At 46.3% G+C, this 23,183-nt stretch overlaps 2 protein-coding genes and 1 non-coding gene across 5 annotated transcripts; all 3 read left to right on the plus strand.

Annotated features, from left to right (window-relative positions):
* Positions 1 to 3,856: 3,856 nt before the first annotated feature.
* On the plus strand, positions 3,857 to 9,330 carry havcr2 (hepatitis A virus cellular receptor 2). Its single transcript, XM_040150416.1, has 7 exons — positions 3,857 to 3,916; positions 5,024 to 5,225; positions 6,690 to 6,829; positions 6,969 to 7,058; positions 7,739 to 7,818; positions 8,450 to 8,558; positions 8,774 to 9,330. Exons 1-7 carry the CDS (start codon positions 3,868 to 3,870, stop codon positions 8,851 to 8,853), a joined length of 750 nt encoding a protein of 249 aa, XP_040006350.1. The 5' UTR covers positions 3,857 to 3,867; the 3' UTR covers positions 8,854 to 9,330.
* Positions 9,331 to 10,950: 1,620 nt separating this feature from the next.
* trnad-guc lies at positions 10,951 to 11,022 on the plus strand. Its single transcript has one exon. It is a non-coding gene; the product is annotated as a tRNA-Asp (tRNA).
* Positions 11,023 to 11,111: 89 nt separating this feature from the next.
* Positions 11,112 to 22,626, plus strand: havcr1 (hepatitis A virus cellular receptor 1). Of its 3 annotated transcripts, XM_040150411.1 has the most exons (9): positions 11,112 to 11,349; positions 14,295 to 14,411; positions 14,536 to 14,704; positions 15,360 to 15,692; positions 16,798 to 16,881; positions 17,097 to 17,158; positions 17,514 to 17,601; positions 19,680 to 19,710; positions 21,781 to 22,624. In XM_040150411.1, exons 3-9 carry the CDS (start codon positions 14,671 to 14,673, stop codon positions 21,923 to 21,925), a joined length of 777 nt encoding a protein of 258 aa, XP_040006345.1. In that variant the 5' UTR covers positions 11,112 to 11,349; positions 14,295 to 14,411; positions 14,536 to 14,670; the 3' UTR covers positions 21,926 to 22,624. The 3 variants fall into 3 exon arrangements, with proteins under 3 accessions (XP_040006345.1, XP_040006347.1, XP_040006346.1); XM_040150413.1 differs by lacking the exon at positions 11,112 to 11,349 and having other exon boundaries at positions 14,130 to 14,411; positions 19,683 to 19,710; positions 21,781 to 22,626; XM_040150412.1 differs by lacking the exon at positions 11,112 to 11,349 and having other exon boundaries at positions 14,130 to 14,411; positions 17,517 to 17,601; positions 21,781 to 22,623.
* The last annotated feature ends 557 nt before the right edge of the window (positions 22,627 to 23,183 follow it).

Below are 23,183 nucleotides of genomic sequence, written 5' to 3' on the forward strand. Positions count from 1 at the left end.
TTTTAGTTGGACACTTTATTCTGACAGGACACCGACTGACCCTGTCTCTCTGACTAATGCGGACCTCTAGTGGACAAAATGGGGCACAGTTTCAAAATGGGTCAAATGTCTTCGGACTGCAGTTGAACTTCCTGGTTCCCTGCAGTGATAAACTGACCGTGATCAATATTCACTCTGTTCATCCACCGTGACGAACGAACGTCAGATGAACAAGTTGAAACGCTCCGATATGAAATAACATCAGCGAACAGCTGCTGTTGGTAACTGCGCATGTCCTGCAGCCATGGACACGCGATGAGACGACGGCCCCTGGACACAGAGGACCACATCCCCCAGACTTAGAGAGACTCTTTGTGGTGGTTTGGACTCCTTTTTGACTCCGGATGAAGGACTAAGTTTCTCTGTAGCTGCTGAAGGTGGAAATAAACAGTTTGATAACAAGTTGAACTTAAAGGTGATGAAATGTCCGAGATGTTTCTGCTGAAGACAGAGGGAGTTGGTTTAAAGTCAGTTTTTTTTATTCAGTTTTATCTTATTTATACACAGATGTTATCTCAGGCCACTTCTCATGTAGAGCAGGTCTAGACCAGACTCTTTATGGTTATATTTACAGAGACCCAAAAGTTCTACCACGAACAAGCAGGTAGCTGAAACATTCAGACAAAGACTTGAACCTCTACTTTCTGCCAACAGCAGAAACCAGCCTGCGCTGAGAGTTGAACCAGCAGCCCTGTGCTCACAGGTGAACCTACTTTACCTTCCGAGCCACAGAAACCACATGTCCTCACCGGACTCGACTTTTACACAGAGACCGTCCTCAGGATCAGCTCATTAAGCAGAAACCTGCACCTTTAAGACCCTTAAATATCAGTGGTTACTGTTGTGCATCGATTACATTGGATGAAATGAGCTTCAACCAGCTGACACACAGTGAACCTGGAGCTTCAGGGTCTCTGGGAGTTCTGGGACTCCAGGACGGTCGACCTCTTTCCCCATGTGGTGATCCGGCCTTGTTCAGCTTCTCCAGCAGAAAACACTTTCTGGAAATGAGCGTTTGCTTCTTGAAACCAGAGAGAATCAAGAAAAACTCAACTTGACTTTGGGAAAGACCTTTCTGACGTGTGTTAAGTTGTTTTGAGTGGTTTTCTAAGTCAGGTTGAATTATTCATGAGTGAACTGCAGCGACTTGTTTTATTCTTTATGGTTCAAAAATGCAAACCCATGATTTTGTCTGAGGCTGAAGATCAAACGAGATTTTGCAGGTTTTACGGTAAGTTATGGACAGAAATGAATTCAAAGGAAGAGAGATTTTGTGGAGCAAGGGTGAAGGTGAGACCTGAACTCCTGACCTAGTACTAATAAACCACCTGCTCTACCAGGTGAGCTACCAGGACTGGGTTTTCTGGACTTGTTCTTTCACTGGACTCAAGTTATTCTCAGTGATCTGACCTTTCCTCAGAATCAAGAGAATAAACCTCCAGTCTGACTCTCCGTCGTCGCTCTACATTATCTTCAGTGTTTCAGTTTAAACTCATTCAGTCAGTTTGTCAGCGCGAACGTGTTTCAGCCTCTAAACACGCTTCAGATTTCTGCTCGACCGTCGATAGAGTTAGTTTTCCTCCGCAGGTTGGTGGAGGTGAGTTTTCTGTAGGTTCCTCCTTCAGTCTGATCTTCTTTCTCTCCCGGGTGGTTTGTCAGCGCTGAAGATGGTCCAGCGGGGACGGCTGTCGCATCCGAGCGCGTCGTGACAGCGTAAAGATGTGGGTTCGATTCCTGCTGAAGGTACGTGACAGTGTGCGTGTGAGTGTGTGTGACTGTGTGTGGGATCAAAAACAACTAAACTGCAACTAAAAACTCTCCAACAAAAACCGACTTCAAAACCTAAAACTCTCCGTTACTCGCTTGCGCTCGCGTTCGCGTCATTTCAACGTGGATTCATCCATTTGTGACATCACTGCCCTCAGCGACAACAAACAACAGGTAAGTCCAACCTAGCTAGCTTGAAAAAAGCTAGCTAGGCTTTTGCAGTTGGCTGATGCTAGCATATTAGCAGTTAGCTGTAGTTTTCCGATGGAAACAGACACGGAATAAAAATGTAAACCTGTGAAGCTGAAGCTCATTTTGAACGTGTAGAATAGACGCGTAGACAGAGCTCTGCTGGTCACATTATCGCTCTACGCTGTTTTATTCTGCCGGTTGACAGTTTGAACTCTTTATCAGTGTGAACATGCCTACGGTGGCTCAGGGATGTCAAAATACCGCCACTTAAAGCAGCTATAATTTTAATCGTACAGCATTAACACTGAAACACTATATACAAAACTCATTTAAATGACTGTGACTGTTCTCTGGTATAATAATTATGGCTCTAGTAGCTGCTATTTCACATTCTTGTTTGGTCCGTTGTGTGTCAGATGTGTGTTGTAGCCACGTCACAACATCAGACATCTGGTCGCTGGTGTTGTATTCTGTCAGACCGAACATCGCGACGGTCGCCTGCTGACGCTAGGAGCTGTCGCTCCGACAGGCGCCGGCCGTCGCAATTCACGGACAGGAACGGCAACGTTTCAGGATCTGAACCTTTTGACGACGTGTTGTTAATATACAGAAAAGATCCGGACGCCAGCCTCTGGGCTGCTTAGAGGAGTTCGCTCTGGGGGCGCCGTTCGCATTCTGGCTGTTGGTTTTCTAGAACTCGTCACTGATGATTCGCCTCAAACGCAGCAACTCTTTGCCTGTTTTTTGATACAAGCTGCAGTGGACCTGCTGTATTGTTATTGGTACCGTGTCTCCCTTCCTTCCTCTTCTTCTTCTTCTTCTTCTATTCTTTGTGTCTGATGTCCGACTAGTACACTTGAGTTGCTACGCTGCCCGGAGGAATCGCATCTCCAAGACCGACGACCTCTGCGGTACCTTTGGTACCTGTGGTTCTGTAGAAAACCAAGTACCGTCACACTTCTTAGACTTGTGGCGTTGACCTGGTACCGAGGTATCGGTTCTCGGGAGCTCCCTATTGTACTATGTTAAGTTTTATACTTCAGCCTGTTTTATCATCCTCATATCTGTAAAGTCACGTTCAGTTTGTTTTACCACCAGTTAAAATAAATAAAAAACAAACACAGATACAAGGTTTATATCAGAGCTTTAGAGGCGTCGGCAGGACACAGTGGCAAATTTATTAACGACGAAAAAAGAAGTACTCAGATCCTTTAGTTAAGTAAAAGTAGCAATACCACATTTTAAAAAGACTCCACACTACAAGTAAAAGTCCTGCGGTGAAAAACTTAAATAAAAGTATGTGAGTATTATTGTTTGCAGATTTCCAAACCATAGACAAACACTTCATCCTGCAGTTTAAAAAGCAGTAAAAAGCAGAATATTTCCCTCTGAAATGTGGCGAAGTAAAAGTCTAAATCAGCAGGAAATGGAAACACTCAAGTAAAGAACAAAGGACCTTGAATTTGAACTTAAGGACATTAGTTGGGTAAATGCACCCAACTTTACAGCGAAAGAGCAGCTGAATCGGTTTAAATGTAGATTCAAATCATGTCAAAATTTTAGTCTGATGCTCAGAGAGTCCTGGATCTGGACCCGGGAGGCCACAGCTCCTAACTTAATGTGTCAGAGCCATTTAAAACTATTGTTAACAATTAAAGTAACATGATGTGAATCAAACTGCAGGTTACAACAACATGCGTCTCTTGTTAGAATCTGGGTCGTTGGCGTTCCTTGTTCCACTGCCTGAGTTTCTCTGACTTCAGACCTATTTCTCAACATCAGGCTGGGTCTATAAATAACAGGAGGAATGGAAAAGGGAAGTATCGTCAGTGAGTTGTCAGTCTGTCCGTGTGCAGGAAACACAACAACATGCTGTCGCTGCTCCTCCGCACCTTCGCCTCCGTCTGCGTCCTCACAGGTGAGTCCGAGCCTCAAGGTGAAGGCAGGTCTGGCGCCAGGTCTTAGAGAGGAGATCGTGTTGTACATTTACACACATTTCCCATGGTCAGGTCTTTAGTGGACGCCGTTAAACACGACTGTTAGAGGCAGAACAAGTGAGTAAATATATTTAAGGTGCATTAATGAGTGAAGGGCTGTAGTGTGGACAATGCTCTCATAGAGGATTTAGATTTAGACCATCATAAAATATCAAGTAAAATAAAGAGGAAGAGAGAAAAAAATCCTGGAAAGAAAAATTAAACAGTTTGATGAAGAAATACAAACAAATTCATTCAAGTATTTTCGAGGTGTCTGGTCAAACATTTCTCAGAGTTCTGCGGTTGCTTTGGGAAAATTGACCTCAGTAAAAGCTGGTCAGATGGTCTGTTGTAATGTAGATGCAGGTCGGTTCTGCTGTTCTCTCTGAGCCCAGTTGTTTTTAGCCTGTATCTGCTTCCATTCAGTCAAACTGTCCCGTTAAAAGCTGCTGAATCAGCTCCTGTTCTCGGCGTAGCCGTGGACGTTCAGACAACGTTCACTGGATCACTGTGACACTGAGGGAAACTTAAAAACGGGAAGATTCTGAATGGAGTTCTGCAGCCTCTTTTTCTCTGGTTTCTAAGTGGATTTCTGGAGCTTTATTCTGGAGGGACATCAGAGGAAGTGGACGTCACACTGAATCATGTCAACATGTGTCTCATGTCTGTGTTCAGGTCTGACTCAGTCCGGACTCTGAGGAAGAGGACGATGTTTGACTGTAATTCACCTCACATCGTATCTTTAGTCGTTCTCTTTTGTCTTTGTCCTGCTGAATGTCCATGTCGGATCCTGCGATGTCCGTCAGTTCAAACATATTCCAAACACTACTAGTTTTTAAGCCTCAATGTCCCTGAGAGAACATTTATTGTGAAGTCTCAGACTCACATTAGATGACGTTACATTATCTTCTGAGAACTGAACCTGTTGTCCTGGCTTTTTATTTTTCTCATGCACCTCACCTCACAGCAGCACCTGCAGCTCATGAGCAGCTATTTGAACTTTATTGCTTAAATTTCATTTGTTTATTTTGTGCGTGCGTTTGTGTCAGCGCTGGCCCGTGTCTCGGCGGTCACCACGACGACGGTGGTGGGCGTGGCCGGGCGGAGGGTGATGCTGCCGTGTCGGTCGGAGGAGGTGAGCCAGAGAGGGGCGGAGGTGTGCTGGGGCAAGGGAGAGCCATCGCTGTTCAACTGCCACAACACTGTGATCAACACCGCTGGAGCACAGATCTCATACAGGAGGTCGTACAGGTACACGGGGGGCACAGGCCATGTGGCGTTCAGGGACCCTACATTAGCCCTCATGTAGGAACATTTTCATACTCTTTCCCCGAACCTGCCTTTACCCTCCGTCAGGTTTGATGGTACGGGTCAGATTCAGTCATTTGTTTAAACTTGATGAATGTCATCAGGTTTTGTTTTATTTTTTGATTTTCACATTTGATATTGATTGTGGTGTTCCTCAAGGAAGTATTCTAGACCCCATATTATTTTCTGTATATATATTTCCTCTGTGCAACATTGTCAGTCATCACAATGTCAAATATCCCCGTTATATAGTGGTGGACCGTAAATTTGCTCACATACTGTGCTTCAGTAGAATTTGGAGGAACCTGTACTTTTCTTGAGTGTTTCTATTTAATTCTACTTTCAATCCTGCCTCCTAGAAATTACGTTTGTGTACGACCTGAGACCGGATCATATTTCCAATTAACATGATGAGGAAAGTTGTTGATTTACATATTTGGCAAATCACAAACACGTTGATACTGAACATATCAGTGAAATATTCAGCGTCTTTGGTTTTCACCAAAATCTCTGATCCTGCAGCACAACATCCACCTGTAGTGAGTCCAGCATCATTAAACTGGTTTATGGTTCTGTTTAGACTCTCACAGCACCTGGTTCTGGTTCAGGTTTAGGAAAGATCCCGGTCTGGTTTGATACAGAAAAAGTTCACAGTGACTTCAGACACAACCTGTTCTCCTACACTGAACCAGAACCACCATCTTTCCTGAACCTTAACCACAGACGGGACCCGGTCTTCGGTGTCACGGTCGTCCATCCGCCACAACCACCTCCTGGAGACTCTGCTGCGTCTGGTAAAGCAGCCAGAGATTAAGTTTCCTACAAAACGTGTCTGCTGGTTTAGTTTAGTTGTACAGGGTTGATCACTTTCTACTTCTACTCTGCTACTTTCCAGAGGGAAATATTGTACTTTTTACTCCTTTACAATTATCTGACATCTTTAGTTACTCTACAGACTAAAATTCTACATAACACGTATAATAAATTACATTGTTAAAGATGAACCAGTTGCTTCCATCTGTTTGTGGCTCGTGACCCTTTATAAAAATCAGTGTTTACTTCAGTTCCACCGAAGAGACGTTCCTCCTCTAAACCTCTCGCACGTTTCGTTTCGCTCAGCAATCAAAGATCAGAGAAAAGTCCAGAGACTGAATCCGGATCAGTGAGTGGGAACTGACGACCCCTCGGGTTCACCTGGCGACCCTCTGGAGGGGCCCGACCCCCGGGTTGGGAACCAGTGGACTGAACTCTCTCCCTGTCTGTGACGTAGCTAAAAGCAGGTCCAGCAGTAAAACGCTGCCGAAGCCTCCGTGACTCAGGATCAATGATCTGAGAATCAGAGACCAGTCACAGGAGACAGGTCCCTGGTTCCTGTGAACTAACCAGGTCACTGTCCCCCCCCTGCAGGTACTCTGTATCCCCATCCTCCTTCTCTCTGACCATCTACAACTCTCGTCCGTCAGACTCTGGATTCTATCACTGCAGAGTTCAGCTGCCCGGCCCGTTCAACGACCAAACATCCTCCGTTCACCTCATCATCATCAGCCGTATGTTCTGAGATTCACCTTTTATTCATCAATATCCAGGTGTGGCCGATGGTCCGGCTGCAGGGTGGGGTTGATGCTTTTCGTGCTGGATGAATCCAGATCCGCGGTTCATCTTCGTGTCCTGTCTTTCCCCCTGCAGCTCGCTCCGTGGCCTCTGACGACGGGGACACTGAGAACCTGAACGCACCGCACACACCGACGACTCAGCGCAGGACTGAAGCTGATGCTGGTACAGGAGCCCTGAAGGGACACGAAGCTTCACACAGGGAAACCTCAGCATATAAACCATATCACCAAACTAGTTATCAGGGAATGAATGTAAATTGTGGTGTTAAAGCAGGCGTTAACACAGGTAAACGTTTTCTTACTTGATACCTGTAGGTAAATATCGCGATTGAACAGTCGTGCGCTGACTATAAATTAAAACATACATTCGATTTTTTTTGTACTGAAAAAGGCACAGAGGAGTTTGCAGAACTTTTACGGCTCCGACTAGTATCTGCAACTCTTCCCCTCAGGCAGCAGGTATAACCTCCACCCCCTCTACGTTGCCTGAGAGGCCAAACCTGGGGCAGAGGAGTGCTCACGCGACTCCAGATGAACCAGCTCTTGCTTCTCGGCACCGTTCAGCAAATCAAACTGAGCCTGAGAACGGACAAGGACCAGTCAAATATCACAGTTGACATTCGAGACTGAAATTTAACCTTCACCGTCTCTGTCACATGAACTGTTGGCCTGAATTATTCTCGTTATACATTATTATTTTGAGTCTCTGTAGGTTCCTGAAGTCCTTTCTTGCGTCCTTCTGATTGTGTCCTCTGGTGTCTTTGTGTCCACTGTACATCCAGTCACCTGGCTGTGTAGAAGCTCCGTTCATTTGTTCATCAGCCTCTTCCTTCCGTTTGTCAGGTTCCAGCACGACACACCTGACAGAGGGAAGAGGAAGTGATGTCAGCGACACCACAGAGCCAATGGTGGCGCCGGTTCAGGTACCAAACACCTTTTCTGTTTTTGATTATTCGTTATTCCACAAACGTCTTGTTTTGTCCGACCAGCCGTCCACAACCCAGAGAATCGGTTTAGTATCATGTGTGACGAAGAAAAGCTTCCTGTCAATCAACTGATTGATTAATTGACCAATCATTGAAGCTCAAACTGAGAGTGAAACAGTTTATAGTGACAACTAACCCGAACCATACATTTCATTGTTATTATTACTGATTCAAATGATAATCGTGTCATAAGTAATAATAATAATTTATCTGTTAAAACCTTCAACCAATCAAATCAAACTAACGACCACAAAAGTTAATGTTGACTGAGAAGAAAAAGCCCAAAAAGGTAACTGATTAGCTCTACCCCAGTAGCGTAGATCAACTGATCACAACATGAATGTTATGACTTAAAGAACCGGAGAGGAGAATAAAACGCATTGACGCTGCTTTTCTAACCGTCTCAGCGGGACATTGGGGAAGAGGTCACGTGACCTCGACATCTTTTCAAGTAAAACGGTTACAACTCATTCTGTAAAAACCCGTTCAAACAGTTTAAAAACCATCAGGGTTCTTAGCAGCAGCAGCGCGGAGGGTTACCATGGCAACGGTGTTTGTTTGTTGACAGGCGGCCGTCCTGCAGCAGCAGGGAAACAGCCTTCAGACGTTTGTTGGAAACACAGTGAGACTGTCCTTCATCATCTTCATCCCTGCTGTGCTGCTGACTGCTGCTCACAGTCAGTACCCACACACACACACACACACACACACACACGCACAGTCCCGCTCTCTGATCGGGTTTATGGTCTCAGCTCAAACGTTTGATCCTGGTCCTGAAAAAGACCATGTACATTAAACTGTGTCTGAATCTAAAGAGACGTTCAGAGGCAGATAAATGGAGCTGATACAAAACCCAACCCAAAAAACGCTGTTTCATTTCATGTGTCTGTAGGAATGTGGAGGCACAGGCAGGGACCAGAGACTGACGGGAGGCTGAACCAATCAGAGGAGGAGGAGGACGCCTCCGTGTAGACACCTGGGACAGACAGAAATCAGCCTTTGTCTCTGTCCTGGAGCTAACGTGTAGAGAACTTTCAAACGGGACATAGTAACAGTCACCTCGCGCAGAGGCTCCGGCCCAGGGGCCCGAGGGGTCTGGGGGCCCCCGGGCCTGTTCAGTAGGCCACCATCAACCGGTGCAGCTTCTCCATCTGAATGTTGTTGGTTCCACCTGTGCTTTCCCCACCCTGATAAAATATCTGCTGCTCAGAGACTCCGAGTCACGTGGAACCATTAAGACATGAACGATCTGAGACAGAGAGACAAACGTGAAGAACACGATGGACCGATTCATAACAGCGAAGAGAAGAACATCAGGTGACCGCTGGACGGGCTTCATCCTCTAAAGGGGCCGCGACTGAAAACAGGGCCCAGTTAACCGGCGGTAACTCCTGCAACACTACAGCAAGAAAATTCACAGCTGGATCTACAACTGGGAAAATGCCCGGGACCCCCTGGCCCCCAGGGGCCCCGGACCCCCGGGACCCCCCCGGCCCCCAGGGGCCCCAGACCCCACGGACCCCCCAGGGTCCCCAGGCCCCCAGGGGCCCCAGACCCCCAGGCCCCCAGGGGCCCCAGACCCCCAGGGGCCCCGGACCCCCCCGGACCCCAGGGGCCCCAGGGGCCCCAGGGGCCCCGGACCCCCAGGCCCCCAGACCCGCCAGGCCCCCTGGGGCCACGGGACCCCCCCCGGACCTCAGGGGCCCCGGACCCCCAGACCCCCCAGGCCCCCAGGGGCTCCAGACCCCCAGGCCCCCAGGGGCCCCGGGACCCCCCCCAGACCCCAGGGTCCCCAGACCCCCAGGCCCCCAGGGGCCCCAGACCCCCAGGGGCCCCAGATCTCCCAGGGGCCCCGGACCCCCCCGGACCCCAGGGGCACTGGGACCCCCCAGGCCCCCAGGGGCCCCGGACCCCCAGGGGCCCCGGACCCCCAGGCCCCCAGACCCGCCAGGCCCCCTGGGGCCACGGGACCCCCCCCGGACCCCCCGGACCCCCCAGGGGCCCCAGGTTCACTCCGCATCATTTGAGTCAACATAATTTGATGAATCACACATTAGTTAGAAATTTTCACCACTCAAGTAGAATATCAGCTCTGTCAAGTCGTCCATCCTCCATCTGCTGGTTCTGGTCTTTGTCAGAATCCAGTTTTCAGACCTGAACTGTTTTTGTTTATATGGTTTCTCATTTGTTGTAAAGTTGTGTTTTATCATTCTCTGCGTAAAGTTTTTGACTTCACAGAAAACCTGAGTGAGGTCGTGTTATTGGATCAGAGCAGAACTGTGAGGCTGAAACCATCAATTATTTTCATTATCAATACAGAAAATGCTCGTCAGTGGATTCAGTGTCTCGTTGTGTCTGATCAACAGTCACAAACACGTTTAGTGTCCGAGAGGAAAATAAATGAATGAATAAATGTCTGAGACGATTCATGACAATCAAGATTATCGCCTGCTTGGTTAATGTGTTTCAGGCTTTCGTGAGATAATTCACTCAAGACACACACACACACACACACGCGGAGGTTGTTCAGGAGGATGTGAGGAACAAGATCTTTGTTCTTAAACCCGTATCTACCTGGTCCCTAAATATTCCGCTAAATACCGAGCAGTTATTCTTCCACCGTTTTACTGCAGCTCTGCTCTCTGACCAGCGGGGGGCGTCACTGACCCCTGTTACTTACCTGTGATTTCACCTGAGGTACAAGTATCGGACGTAACTTTACTCATCGTCGTATGTAATTATTAGTCTCATTATGAGGCCTTTGTTATACCAGCTCCCTGTCACGAACCTGCCGTCAGAACCTTTGATTTGTTTGGTTCTGTTTTTCTGTTTTAACCCTGCAAAGTTCTGGATCAAGAATAAAACACGGTCACTGATTTTCACGTCAATCCGCATCCATCGCTCTGCGGACAATGGGCTCATTATTCCTGATATTTAGTTAAGATGGAAACTAATTGGTTTATAGCAAAGGAAAACCTTCTGTACATTTGGGTCTGAACCGCTGTCGGTCCTGTTTTGGCCGCGGTGTGATGTTTAAATACCTTGGTGCACGTCACAGTGATGTATCACTCCTCGTTAGTATAGTGGTGAGTATCCCCGCCTGTCACGCGGGAGACCGGGGTTCGATTCCCCGACGGGGAGGAACATTTTTGTTTTTCACGAAAGTTTTTATCTCGTCGAGGGACAGTTAATGATTATTTATCTACTTAGCGTTTATACGTCAGCCAGTTTCTTCTGAAGGGTCCGAGCGGCTTGACCAACGATCGGAATCAATAAACTGCCTTTCGTTCCAGCTCTTAACCGGTACCCAGTCATAACCGGCCAACGGTGCCAGGCGCTGAAGCTGCTGGTATTTTCTGTTCTTCTCAGAGGGTCCTGCTACAGGAAGCAGCGGATGCCGCATGTTGCCAACAGGAAGTCCTCTGCGGACTGCTCTCCATCAGTCCGACGTGTTCACCACAACAGGCTGTAGGTAATCGGAGGTTCTGAAGCTCTCGGGTGTAGTAACCGATGGCTCGGCCTCCCTCTCAGGCGCTTCCCTTCTGTCACTGTAACGATGGTCGCTTCAGAAAGTCCTACTTTTAAACAGAAAGTTAAGTGGACTCTGGGGTATAAACGTGTCCTTTAAGACCAAACCACTGTCGTTTATTCCTGCCAGGAAAATATGAATACATTTTTTAAAAGTACAATTGAAAAACAATATTAAAAAATAAAAAGTATTTATGACCAACATTTTTTATTCAGTAGGTCATAATTGATAGATACTAACTTTATTACTTTCTAATGTATTAAATCATAATTTAGGCTCAGTTAGTCCTAGCTCCCAAGTATAAAATCAGAAATTCAATTTATTTGATCTTTATTATGAGATTTTTAAAATTAGTAACAGTAATTCAGAACTAAAAAGCTAAATGTTCCATGTTTTCTTGCTGACTATGTAAATGTCATGTCCTGCAGCTGTTTTATAAGTGATGCCACAGGTCATTGCTACACTGTTGCTAAATGGTTGCTAGGGTGATTGGAGTGGTTTCTATGGTATTACAAGGTGGTTGCTAGGGTGTTCAGAGCAGTTGCTAAGGTGAGGTGTAGGGTCATATATGGAGAATTGAAACCATGTGTTGAAAATATAGGTATGGTTCAGAGGCCCTAGGTCAAAGGTCCTCAGAAGGGGCCTCATAGCCTGAAGAGGAGGTTAATTCTTTGGGATTGAAACCATAGGTTAGTGACAGTTTTTAGGAAAACAACGGCCTTATTTAAGAGTCGGTGAGCAAAGCTGGTTTCCAGAGCGGTTCATCGGCTTCACACCCTCACAAGCAGATCTGCAGGTGCTTGATTTGACGCTGTACTTCTTTGTAATAAACCTTTATATGCATCGAGACGGTGTCAGCGGAGTCTCCTTCATCCTCTTCACATCATCATCACCATCTAATAAACTACAAAGGCATTAAGACGCATTGACATTACAGCAGAGCAACAACGATGCTGCTCGTTCAGTCCTGGTCTGTGCAGTACTTACCACTCCGGACTTCCCTGCGGTGCTGTAATGTCGCTAAATGGCTCCGACTTAACTACAGTGCTAATGTTGTTAGCAGTACTCCGCAACATGTCAGACACTGAAACTGAGGCCTGGACTACGAAACAGGATTTGTGGTTAGCGAGGTCACCTCAGGTTCAGCCCTGAGTTCTCAGGGTTACGACGGGGATCCGCTTCTTACCGGGCTACGTCGCCATAGTAACTTCTGCTGCACACCTGACCTGCTCCCGAGCAGGTAATGTTTGAGATAACACATCGACGTTTTTAAAAGCTGCGCCTACTGACCAATCGGATCTCCTGGAAAATGACATCACCATTCGTAGAAGATCCCGTGGAGCTCGGTGAGGGTCTCTGAGGAGGACTCGAGAGACCAGCAGCCCCCTTTGTCTTTCCCTGATGATTTCCTACATGATAGATACAGGATCCTCGTCAGCTTCTTGAGCTTTATGTATCTTTGTCAGCTTCCTGAGCTTTATGTTGGGACACGTAGGAGGGATGTGCTCACACACTGTCACAAACCCTGTACAAATGTGGTCTGCTGGGAGCCGCCACGACCACCAGGGACTGACGAGACACCCCCTTCGGTTTCCATTAAGGTGCGACCCTCATTGCTGCAGAGGTCCAGCTCCTCAGGGGGACTGGACTCCTGTCATTGTGCGTTTGTCTACCGATCTCATCCTACAACAGAGACTGACTGCAGCTCTGGAGCCTTGTACTTGTTTTACCCATAAGATATGAAAGTCAGTCCACTTACTGCTTTGAATTCTGCTTTTATATATTTTAATTTGACACCATCGGGGCTGCAGCTGAAAGAATGAGGTTAAAACAGTCGCACACATCTAAGCAACTCCTTCATTTAATGGAATACACACATGTAATTGTAGTCGGATGCAGTTGCGTCCTAATGATGGGCAGTGATTTCGTGAGCCTGTTAACTTACACATTCACACGGGGGGGGGGGTTTATTCCAGCTGTTCCTCCTGCATTTGGCAGCTGCTGCTTTCGGCCCGGATCACGCGTTTAACTTCGTCGTATTTGTCTCGTATTCTACTTTGCTCTTCGTCAGTAAAAAATGCCGCTCTGCTGCCGCTAGACGTGTCCACGTCTGTGATTGGTCATATGCTGCAAACGCCGCCCCTTTCATGTGAAAACCTGGGTTGCCTCGGTGACCGTTTAGCCTGATCACGGTTGTCAGGCTCAGTGAAGCCAAACAACGTCCAGGTATCCTGGGTATGTTGAACTGGCTTTGTTGTCCAGGTGATGTTGCTGCAGTGGTTTTCGGGTCCTGCCTCACCCGGGCCTCACCTTGGCCGCATCGCACAACCTTACCTTTGTTTTCATTTCACCATCTACGGTGAAGAACCCAAAATACGTCTGCATCCTGATTATCCGATCAGCACGGCTTTGTTCGCTGCTGTCCTCCTGGGTTTTATGTTGATTAGCTCAGTTTACTGATTGATCAATAGGACATGAGTAGGTCAAGATGGTGCTGGACCACAAGGCGAACTACTTCAAATGCTCTGTAGCTCAGATACAGTAGACTGTACAATTTAAATCCAAATGAAAGTTGAAATTCTGCATAAAAAGACCTGCAGCCGAACAGAAAACGGTGAATGAACTACCCAGTCAGTGGCCACGACTCCTTGAACGCGGCAGCAGGAAACGATTCAAATAGGGAAAGTGCATCATGACGCAGGGCTGAGGTGGCCGCCTGATGGTTGTTGGGGTTTCTTGGTGCTTGCTAAAGCTCTCCTGGACGGTCAGGAGGCTTTTGAGGTGGTGGGTAGGGTGTTACTGCCTCATTACTGCTCTGTGTTAAGTGCTGATTTTACGTTAGACTTACTGAGTAGGATTTTGAGGGGCTATTGATTTGACCCAGTATCTCAAGCTTTGTCAAACTGACGAGACACTGCGCTGCGGTTTCCTGAGGGGCTCAACTGAAACACCGTGGTCTCACGTCGGTGGGAGCACAACAGCTGTCGTTTCGACACAAACTGTGAGTGACAAAACTCTCCCACTTCGCCTGTTTGAAAATGTCTTTCAATTTTCTTTTGCCGTTTCTTTCTTCCTTTTTTGGGTTTGATTTGCACATTGTCTGAAGGAGTTTTTGTTCCTTTCAGGTCACAGAGACGCTTGGCAGTGTGTGTGTGTGTGTGCGTGTGTGTCGGTGCAGCTGTGGTGACTCACAGTGTTTCAGCCGCTGTGTGTTATTGTGGTGTGAATTTGTGTGTGATGACAGTTTGTCAGAGATCATCATGAAGATCGTACTGCTGCTCGCTCTGCTCACAGGTACTCAAACCATCATTAACACGGACTTTGCCTCGTCCTGACTGTTTTATTGATTAGTATTTCTGATCATTATAACACAGTGTTTCTTGTTCGTGTTATTTATTTGTCAGAGATTTGCTTCGAACCAGTTTTTGTTTTGTGCCTTTTCTTGTCTTTTAGTAAATTCAGTTTGACGTCAGCTGACTGGCGTATTTGACTTCGCCTGCAGCCCCTCTGGCACAGTCTTCTTTTGTAATATTAATATTAGTTATGATGTTATAGTGTTGGGACATTGTCCGTCAAAAGGTGCTTCAGTCACATGAGCAGATATCAGCCCCCTAGAGTAATAATGTCAGCTGTCCGACGGAGGACACTCCACCACGGTGCCGTGGGTTTCCTCTTTATCTTGCTCACATCTTCGGCTCCGTGCAGTCTTTAAATTTGACTTGCAGCACAACAAAACTGACTCACCCTTCAGAGAAAGCTGATGAAAAGAAGCAAATATTACGAATTACAAAAACATCACAATAAGAAACAGTAAAAACCCATTAAAACAGGTCAAAACTAATGACAAGTTAAAGACAATAAGACAGTAGGACACAACTGCCATTTGGACTCGAGCTGCCGAACAGAGCGGGACATTGATCAAAGTCTTCCTCTTCTTCCGTCTCCGCAGTGGGCGACGGCGACAGCAGCAGGCTTGTCGGCCGACCAGGTGAGAACGTCACTCTGCAGTGTAGATACGACATTACGAAACACGGATCGTTGTCGTTTTGCTGGAATCGAGGAGCTATACCGAACACAGGCTGCAACAGCCCCATCATTGCCACAAATACAGGGACCAGAGATTCCAGCAGGTATCAGCTACAGGGACAACTGGACGAAGGAGACGTTTCTCTGACCATACTGAACGTCACAGAGACGGACGCTGGGCGCTACGGATGTAGAGTGGAGATACCCGGGTGGTTCAATGACGACAAACATCACTTCGATTTGACCATTGAGGACGGTAAAAAAAATTTATTTTTTATATGATTGTATTTTTGCCTAAAGACTCGTTGAGTTTTCAGTCCGTTTACACATTAAAATCTTGAGTTGAGACGCTGGAAATTCAAAAAGTGAAATCAGACTGTTGCGTGGGAAATATTTTCACAGCTGTTTTTACTGTTTCTCAAAGAGAATATGCTGGAACACTCTGACTAAATATTGCACGAGTTAATGTAGAACAGGAAACTGTGGAAACCTGAGAGCTGGTCTTCCTCTTTTCAAGCAGACCTAGTTTTGAAGCAGAAAACATCAGACTTGAGCTTCACAGAGATAAATCATTTCTTCAGACTGAATCAGAAGATTCCCACTGAGTGTGTTTCCATCCACCTGAGAAACCTGAGTGAAAATGCAGATGGTTTTTCAACAAGTTGAAAAATAAATTAGCCTGAGTGAATAAACGCTGACATAGATGAAGCGTGAAGAGAGGAGACCATCAGGTCAGTGAGGAGCCGTGAGGAGACCGGAACCTTCCTCACATCAACACATGGAACCAACAGAAATGTCAGGTTTCCATCACGTTCTCCACACGGTTCTCCATCGTCTGAGCTCCGACTGGAGCTCTCTCAATGACCTCGCCTCGCTGCGTCCTCTTCTTCTGTGGTGGTGTGACGGCACTAAAACAGGAAACTTGACAGGTGTTGGGATTTACAGCAGAGATCTCATTCTTTTACAACTGCCAACCTGACAGAGAGGCAGTGTGTTGAAGCTTCATCTACCTGCTCAAAAATCCCCAAAGTGTTCACAGGTGGCAGAAAGTGTCTGTCCTTCAAAGGTCTGAGGATTCAGAGGACAACGCGTTAGATGTCCAACACTTTCAGCCAAAGACCACCCAGTCCAAAGCCTGAGCAGCCAAACACCTCACGAGACCAACACCAAGGCTGATGACAGGTTAATGGCAGGTAAAACGCCGCGGCCCTGACGTCTAGTTCAGACACGCGAAGGCCGCGCCGTAACCTTCGAACACTCAACTATGTACAAAACTACAGGTTTCAACAACAGGCTTTGGAATCACCGATGATACCGGTGTGACATGCTGGTGTTCACGTTGCTCCGATGATCTGTTTCAGCTCCACAGACGACCACGTCAGCGCCGGCAGACGGCACCAACAGAGACACGTCCACCCAGCAGACAGCAGACGGTCAGGCTGCAGGTACTGCCGCACAAACACACACACACGGACTCACAATCAATGACGTGACGAGTGACTCATCAGACTGTTTGCGTTAATGTTTGAACCCCAGACCGCGGACCAGTTCCTTAAAGTCCAGCTAGAGCCGTGCTTCTGAATCTTTTCCCTTCGGCATGACATCATGCTGCTGACACAGCTGGGCTAAAAACATCTGCTTTCATTTCCTCGTCCTGCAGGTCAGATGACCGCCACGGGGAGCGTTTTAACTTCCTCCCCCATCGTCAGCGTCAAGGCCGAGGTAAAAAACAGCAACTTCCTGTGTGAGCTAGCTAAATGTAACTGTGAAAATAATAATGTGGTTTTCAGGCTTTCACGTCGTAAGAAATTCAGACTTTGAGCCCTGACATGGAAAAGAGACGATTGGTGTTGTTGGGTTGCTCTGTGCAGTAGTTGTGTGTCTCTTTGTGGTCAGTTTACGTCTCTTCAAAGTCGTTTTATTCGACCTTTTAACGTCATGGGTCACCTCATGCAGAGGCAGGTTCAGTTCAGTCATCCTTCCCCGACAGCAGATGAGGAGACGTTAACGTCCACCGTGACTTCAGGAAGACGTGAAGACGTTACAGTAAGTGTGTTTTCTGTGTGTTTTACGTCAGCAGAAGCGCAGCAGCGGGACGGTGGCTCTGGTGTGTGTTTTGTTCGGGTTGGCAGCTTTGGTCGCAGCGGGCGGAGTCGTCATCATCGGTAAGCCTGTCCTCACATTGTCTCACCCACACCAACAGAGGAGGAAGTTGAACTCGGTGTTTTGGGAAATGCTGCTCTTTAGTTTCAGCTGACCTCGACCAAACGTCCCGGTTTAACCCCGAGAGGAAGCAGTGGGCAGTCAGCCATGATGGATGTCTTGTCAGGAGGTTCACAGCCAGAGACCTGATTTTGTCACCTTTTATCACATGATTCCATTACTATAAACACATCAACAAAAATCTCTTCTACAAAAATGTTACAACGACTGAATGCGTCTGCCGGCGCCGTCAGCTTTTTCAGCCAAAGTTAAGACGGATTTTATAAAATCAAGTTCCATTTTTCTTAATTCTAGTCCAGAGATCTGCCTCAATTCCTGTTCTTTAAAGTGTCAGTCTGGAAGATTTCGGTCCCGGGAGATTCGGCCACTCCTGTAACAGGTGGAGGTGCAGCCCGTCGCCTGCAGCTCCTCATCTAACAGCCACCGTGGCTGCTCCTTCTTCTTCTATTACTGCGACATTTCAAACTGATGCTCTGTCCAGAAAAAGGCCAGAACGACGTTGCCTCGTTGTGTAATGAACGACGGAGGTAAGCGCGGAGCTCGCTGACAAACCCATTTTATTTCCCGTGACTACTCCGTAGTAGAGGTCAACCGGTGTTTCTCCCGTGAAATGCTTTTAATGTGAAGCTGCAGCAGCAGTAACTTAATGCGGCGTTTTTTTCTGGGAACGTCTCCACGGACACTCGGTTCATAAAACTGCAGATATAGAAAGAGCGTTGAACTTTCATCAGCGGCCACAGGCTCAGTCACCACAGCGTCGGCTCATCTGGTGGTTGATGGAGACCAACAGACATTTACTTACCTGGAAATCTTCACGTCTGACACGTTAAGGATACCGACAATCGGTTCTAGAATATTCTTAATCAATTTGATCGGAAACTAATTAAATAATCTTGAATATTACTGCACCTGATTTTAGAAATCTCAATGTTTTCGGGAAACTAGTGGATAGGATGGAGATTCCTTTGCAGCTGTGTTAAAAGATCTTTTTTATTCTTTTATTTTTCATGACTTATCATCTCATAATTATTCAGTTGTCATAATTCTAAAAAGTTTCAGTAATACTGTGCTACTAACAGTACTACCAAGTCTCCATATTTAGAATTTATAATCAGTCAATAAAGATGTATTGACTGGTTTATAAGAGACTCTAATGTAGCTGTAAGCAGATCTAAGGACAATTAAGTCTTTATTAGCGTTCGGTGTTTGTTCTACTTATTTCACGTTATTCCTTCCTGTGTTTTACCGTGTTGTGGTTCATTATCTGTTCATCCAACTCCTCCACTGACGGAGGAGTTGGAGCCAGTGACAGAGACGCTGATAAACACTGAGATCTGGTCACAGCTGCACCAGAGTCTGTCAGGAACCAGTTACCACGTCTTTACAAACCGATTATACAGGATAAACAAACAACGTTAAGGTCAAATATACGCCATTACCAGTTATATTGTACCGTCTCGGAATCAAAATTTTACATAAGGATTAACAGCTGAATGTGCTTAAGGTATAAAAAGCATAGAAGTATTCATATGTCCAGCCACTATGGAGAAAAAAGCTTCTCACGATTATGAGCTCATGGTCTTGAATGCTTGAGTGTGTTTCTCTGACATGAGCGTTCACAACCAGATTTAAAACACAGTAGAGAAACATCTATCAGCCACAGTGTGAGCGTACAGAGCAGAGTGAGTTCAGATGGAAGTTAAACTTAAAGGAAGGGAAATCAATAATCAATATGGTTTACAGCTGAACGTCTCTTCCCTCCGGCTCTTTGGAAGCACAAGCAGCTGGATGTATTTCACAGAGTTCAGATACAGGATAAGTTCCCTCTACTACACCGTGGGTCTTATTTTCTAGATTGACATCGTTTCTATCAGTTGCATGAAGCGGTAATAAACTGGAATGATTCTTTTCCTTCAGTGTCTAACCCAGTATCTCTGTTTATTCAAGACTCCACGTGGTTCTTCAGTAAAGAGGAACTTCTCTACTCATTAATGTTGTTTCTGATGTTTTTGTGTCACAGCAGTGAGGAAGTGGAGGCGACTCAACAAAATGTAAGTTTTGTAATGTGACTCCTTCAGATTGGGAAACAGATTTTCTCTTTTTCTTCTCTTGTTTTGTTGAGGAACCTTTGTACATTGATTTCTGGCAGCGCTTTAAGCCTCTCTGGTCCAGACAGTCGAGACGTTTCAGAAAAATCTCGGAGGATGCGATAGATCAAAAGCTCTCAGTTCTTCTCTCCGTTGACATGACTCAGCAGGGACTTTTTGAGTCAGCAGTTTGACCCCAGGGTCAGGAATCTCATGGCGTCTGAGCCTGCAAACCGTCAACACGGTGCACATTCTCACGGGGTCATTAGCGTCACCTTCATCCCAGCGTCATCTTCTTCTGATACGGTGGCGCTGCGATGGGCTCAAACCGAAACTCAGCGATGAGAGAAACCACCCGAAACCACAGACCACACAGCGGATTACTGATGAACAGACGCAGAAGATCAGTCAGAACGGAGGGGGTGGGTGGCGATGGCGGCGTTCAGATGCACCACCCGATTAGTTCAACTTCTGCCAAGTCCTCCTGCCGAGCGCTGCGGATTTGAACAAATTTTTCCGTGATGTTTTCTTGATTTGCACAGTCAACACGAAGACTTCGTTTGATTCAGACCTTTTTAAAACACACCGAGCCGCAAAACACTGCCAAACTCAAATGTCTTGATTTATCCAAAAGCATTTGAATTTCTTATTGTATGTGTCTTAAAGTCTTCACAACATCCCAACATAAAAGCACACACAACACTTTTTTAACCCCCTTTACAGGCAGCAGCCAGAGAGAAGGTGGGTACTTCAGTGCAGATTCGTGTTCCAAAGGCCACAAAAATTGATTTCAAATTCTAGTTGACATCCCAAAGTTTCCAAATCTGTCAGGAATTTTAGGAAATTAAAAATGTCTCGTAAGACATTTAGTGCACCAGTGCTGTGTAGCATTAGCATACTGTCGAAGTTCAATTGACTCCACACCACCAGCTTACTCTGGGAAGGGTTTATCACGCGGCGACCGTTGTCCTGCTAACCTACCGGGTTACCGCTCAAACTGTGTTTTGGGGCAAAGTGTAGCATTTGGTAGGAAGCTAGCTAGCTGCTAAATTAAGCTGCCACTCACTCAGCAGGGTTAGCTTATGGCGTTCAGCAGATACATCACGGTATTAATACCGGTAGCCAGCTCCATCAAAGGAGAAAAATCCACTTTCCAACATCCGAGTCTGTTTCATTCACACGTTGAGCCTAGTTTGTTGAACAGGTGCAGATATGAGATGCGACAACAAAACATTTTGGTTTTAGCAGCAGTTAGTGATGGAGTTGTTTCAAAGGTGTTTGGTTTTCCTCTCCGAGCGAGGCTAGCGGTTTCCCCCCGCTCCCAGGTTTTGTGCTAAGCTACGCTAAACATCTCATTTAACTTAAGAAAAGACAGACGATGTTGACCCACATGTTGGTGATTCGTTAAGCTGCTCTTAAAGGCTTGTATGAGTATAAAAGCGTCAGAGGAGGAGAGGTACCTGAAATAAATGGCTCCACCTGCACGCCTGCGCAAAACCCTTTAATCACGAGGATTAAAGGGTTAAAACTGTTTTGTTTTTTTTTATTCCAGAAAATCACACAGTCCTCAACAACTCAAAAAAATGTCAGATGAAAACGAAAGAACGGTTCCTAGGAGAAAACAGAGTTTTCAACTGGTTCTCTTTCAGTTAATTCCAACTGCTTGGTGCCTTAACAGTTTCTCACTAAAGTCACCGTCAGGTCAGCTGAATTTGTGGAAGGGCAAGCGTACAACCCAACAAGTACGAAGAGTCGTGTTTCCAGTACCAGAAAAATTCCTATTTACTTGGTCTTAGTGATTTATTTCGATTATTATTATTATCATTGTTATTATTAGCAGCTCTTTGTGGAAATCCACAAGGGCCAATAAATTCTGAAGCAGTAGCCAGTTTGTACTCACTGTGTGTTCTACGGTGAGTGCCAAATTACATGTTCTCTCTGGGAGTCATTTAAAAAGTCCTTAGGGAATTACGGGAACCTCCTGTTACCAGATGAGGACTGAATGCATAGTAATTCTGTCTCTGTGTCTCTCAGCCCTCGGCAGCAGCGGGTCCACAGTTCGGTCCAGTTCAGTTCGACCTTGTCCACTCTGCAGCTTCAAAGTCGGGGTTCGGCGGTGGAGAACATTTATCAGATAGACGGAGGCGCCGACGGAGACGAGTACGAGAGCTGCCCCTGAACCCTGAAGCTTCGCCCACTGACCCGCCGGGAGACAGGAAGACGACGAGCTCTGGACAAAAAACATGGACTCGTCGCCTCGATTCTGGAGGGATTCGGGGCCCCTGTGGCCCCCGTGTGCACCGTCAGGACGATGCTTTTAAGGGAATCACTAAAACAAACAACGAGAGACTGAGCTGAAACAATTCCACACGGAAAAAAAGCTGAGAGAGAAGTCGAGACAAAGACTCCGTCCAACTTTAGCAGAAGAGCCGAGCACGGGTCCCAGGGAGCATTGCTGTAAGAAACATCCAATCACAGAGCTCCAGTTTCCGTTGCCATGTGGCTAATGCTGCATTCACGACATACAATATGTGATGGACGGAGATAGAGAGATTCCCATGTTGACAACGTCAAGACAGTTGTCCGATCAGTCGGTCGTGGAGGGATAAAAGACGGAGCATTGACAATGTAACCCTAACGTTAAATTAGCGTTGAAGTTTTAATCACATCGAAGGACGGTTTTTGGCTGATGGGAGGCGTCTGTGTTTGTTTTGTTTTCAGGCTCCAAGTCAGATGTAACAAAAAGTGTCACACTTGTAATTTTAACTTGTTTGTTAAGAAAATAAATCTGTGGTGTCATGTTGATCAAGTGTGTGAATGAAGTTCATTTCAGTGCTGGAGGGGCTTTTCTTTCTCGTAGAGGCCTTTCCGTTCCACTCCACATGGATCCAGATCCACCTGATCCTAGACCATCACCTTCAGAGGTTTAAAAAAAGTAAAAACTAATAAAACAAAATAAAGACAACAGATGTTGTGAGTGTTCTTGAAGACAGAATGAGAGTTTCCGAGAAAGATTGTAAAGAAAAGTAAATAGTGGAAAAGAAAAGGGTGGATGGATGGAAAATAATCAAATATGCAGCAGATAAACATCTGAAGCTTCTGCAGGAGATTACAAGGTTGAGCCTAAAATCATTTAAAAGTTCCCTCGAGGTCGAGGACTATGAAGGACTATGGGTTTGCTTTGGTCCCTCCAGGCCAGAGACCGGATGAGGGTTGGAGATCTGGATGGTGCCCGACACCACAGCTCCATTACTTCGCTTATTCAGATCTTCCTCGAGCCACAGCGTCATGGGAGAAGTAGAGCGACCACGACAGGTACAGATGCAAATGGGTGCTGCCGCGGCGATTCTGGCGATGTCTCCGCTTTATGCAGACTCATCTGTGAAGAGGCAGAACATCTGTCTACAGACGTGCGTTGGACCGGTATCATCCATGGG

This window comes from Xiphias gladius, chromosome 17, assembly GCF_016859285.1.
Source record: "Xiphias gladius isolate SHS-SW01 ecotype Sanya breed wild chromosome 17, ASM1685928v1, whole genome shotgun sequence".
Classification (NCBI taxonomy): Eukaryota; Metazoa; Chordata; class Actinopteri; order Istiophoriformes; family Xiphiidae; genus Xiphias; species Xiphias gladius.

Excerpts from the sequence above, each read along its gene's own strand:
- havcr2 (XM_040150416.1), top strand. The coding sequence starts at position 3,868 with ATGCTGTCGCTGCTCCTCCGCACCTTCGCCTCCGTCTGCGTCCTCACA. Across the intron at positions 7,059-7,738 it reads CAGGACTGAAGCTGATGCTG|GTTCCAGCACGACACACCTG; the intron begins GTACAGGAGCCC and ends TCCGTTTGTCAG. Across the intron at positions 8,559-8,773 it reads GCTGCTGACTGCTGCTCACA|GAATGTGGAGGCACAGGCAG; the intron begins GTCAGTACCCAC and ends ATGTGTCTGTAG.
- havcr1 (XM_040150411.1), top strand. The coding sequence starts at position 14,671 with ATGAAGATCGTACTGCTGCTCGCTCTGCTCACAG. Across the intron at positions 14,705-15,359 it reads GCTGCTCGCTCTGCTCACAG|TGGGCGACGGCGACAGCAGC; the intron begins GTACTCAAACCA and ends CCGTCTCCGCAG. Across the intron at positions 15,693-16,797 it reads CGATTTGACCATTGAGGACG|CTCCACAGACGACCACGTCA; the intron begins GTAAAAAAAATT and ends GATCTGTTTCAG.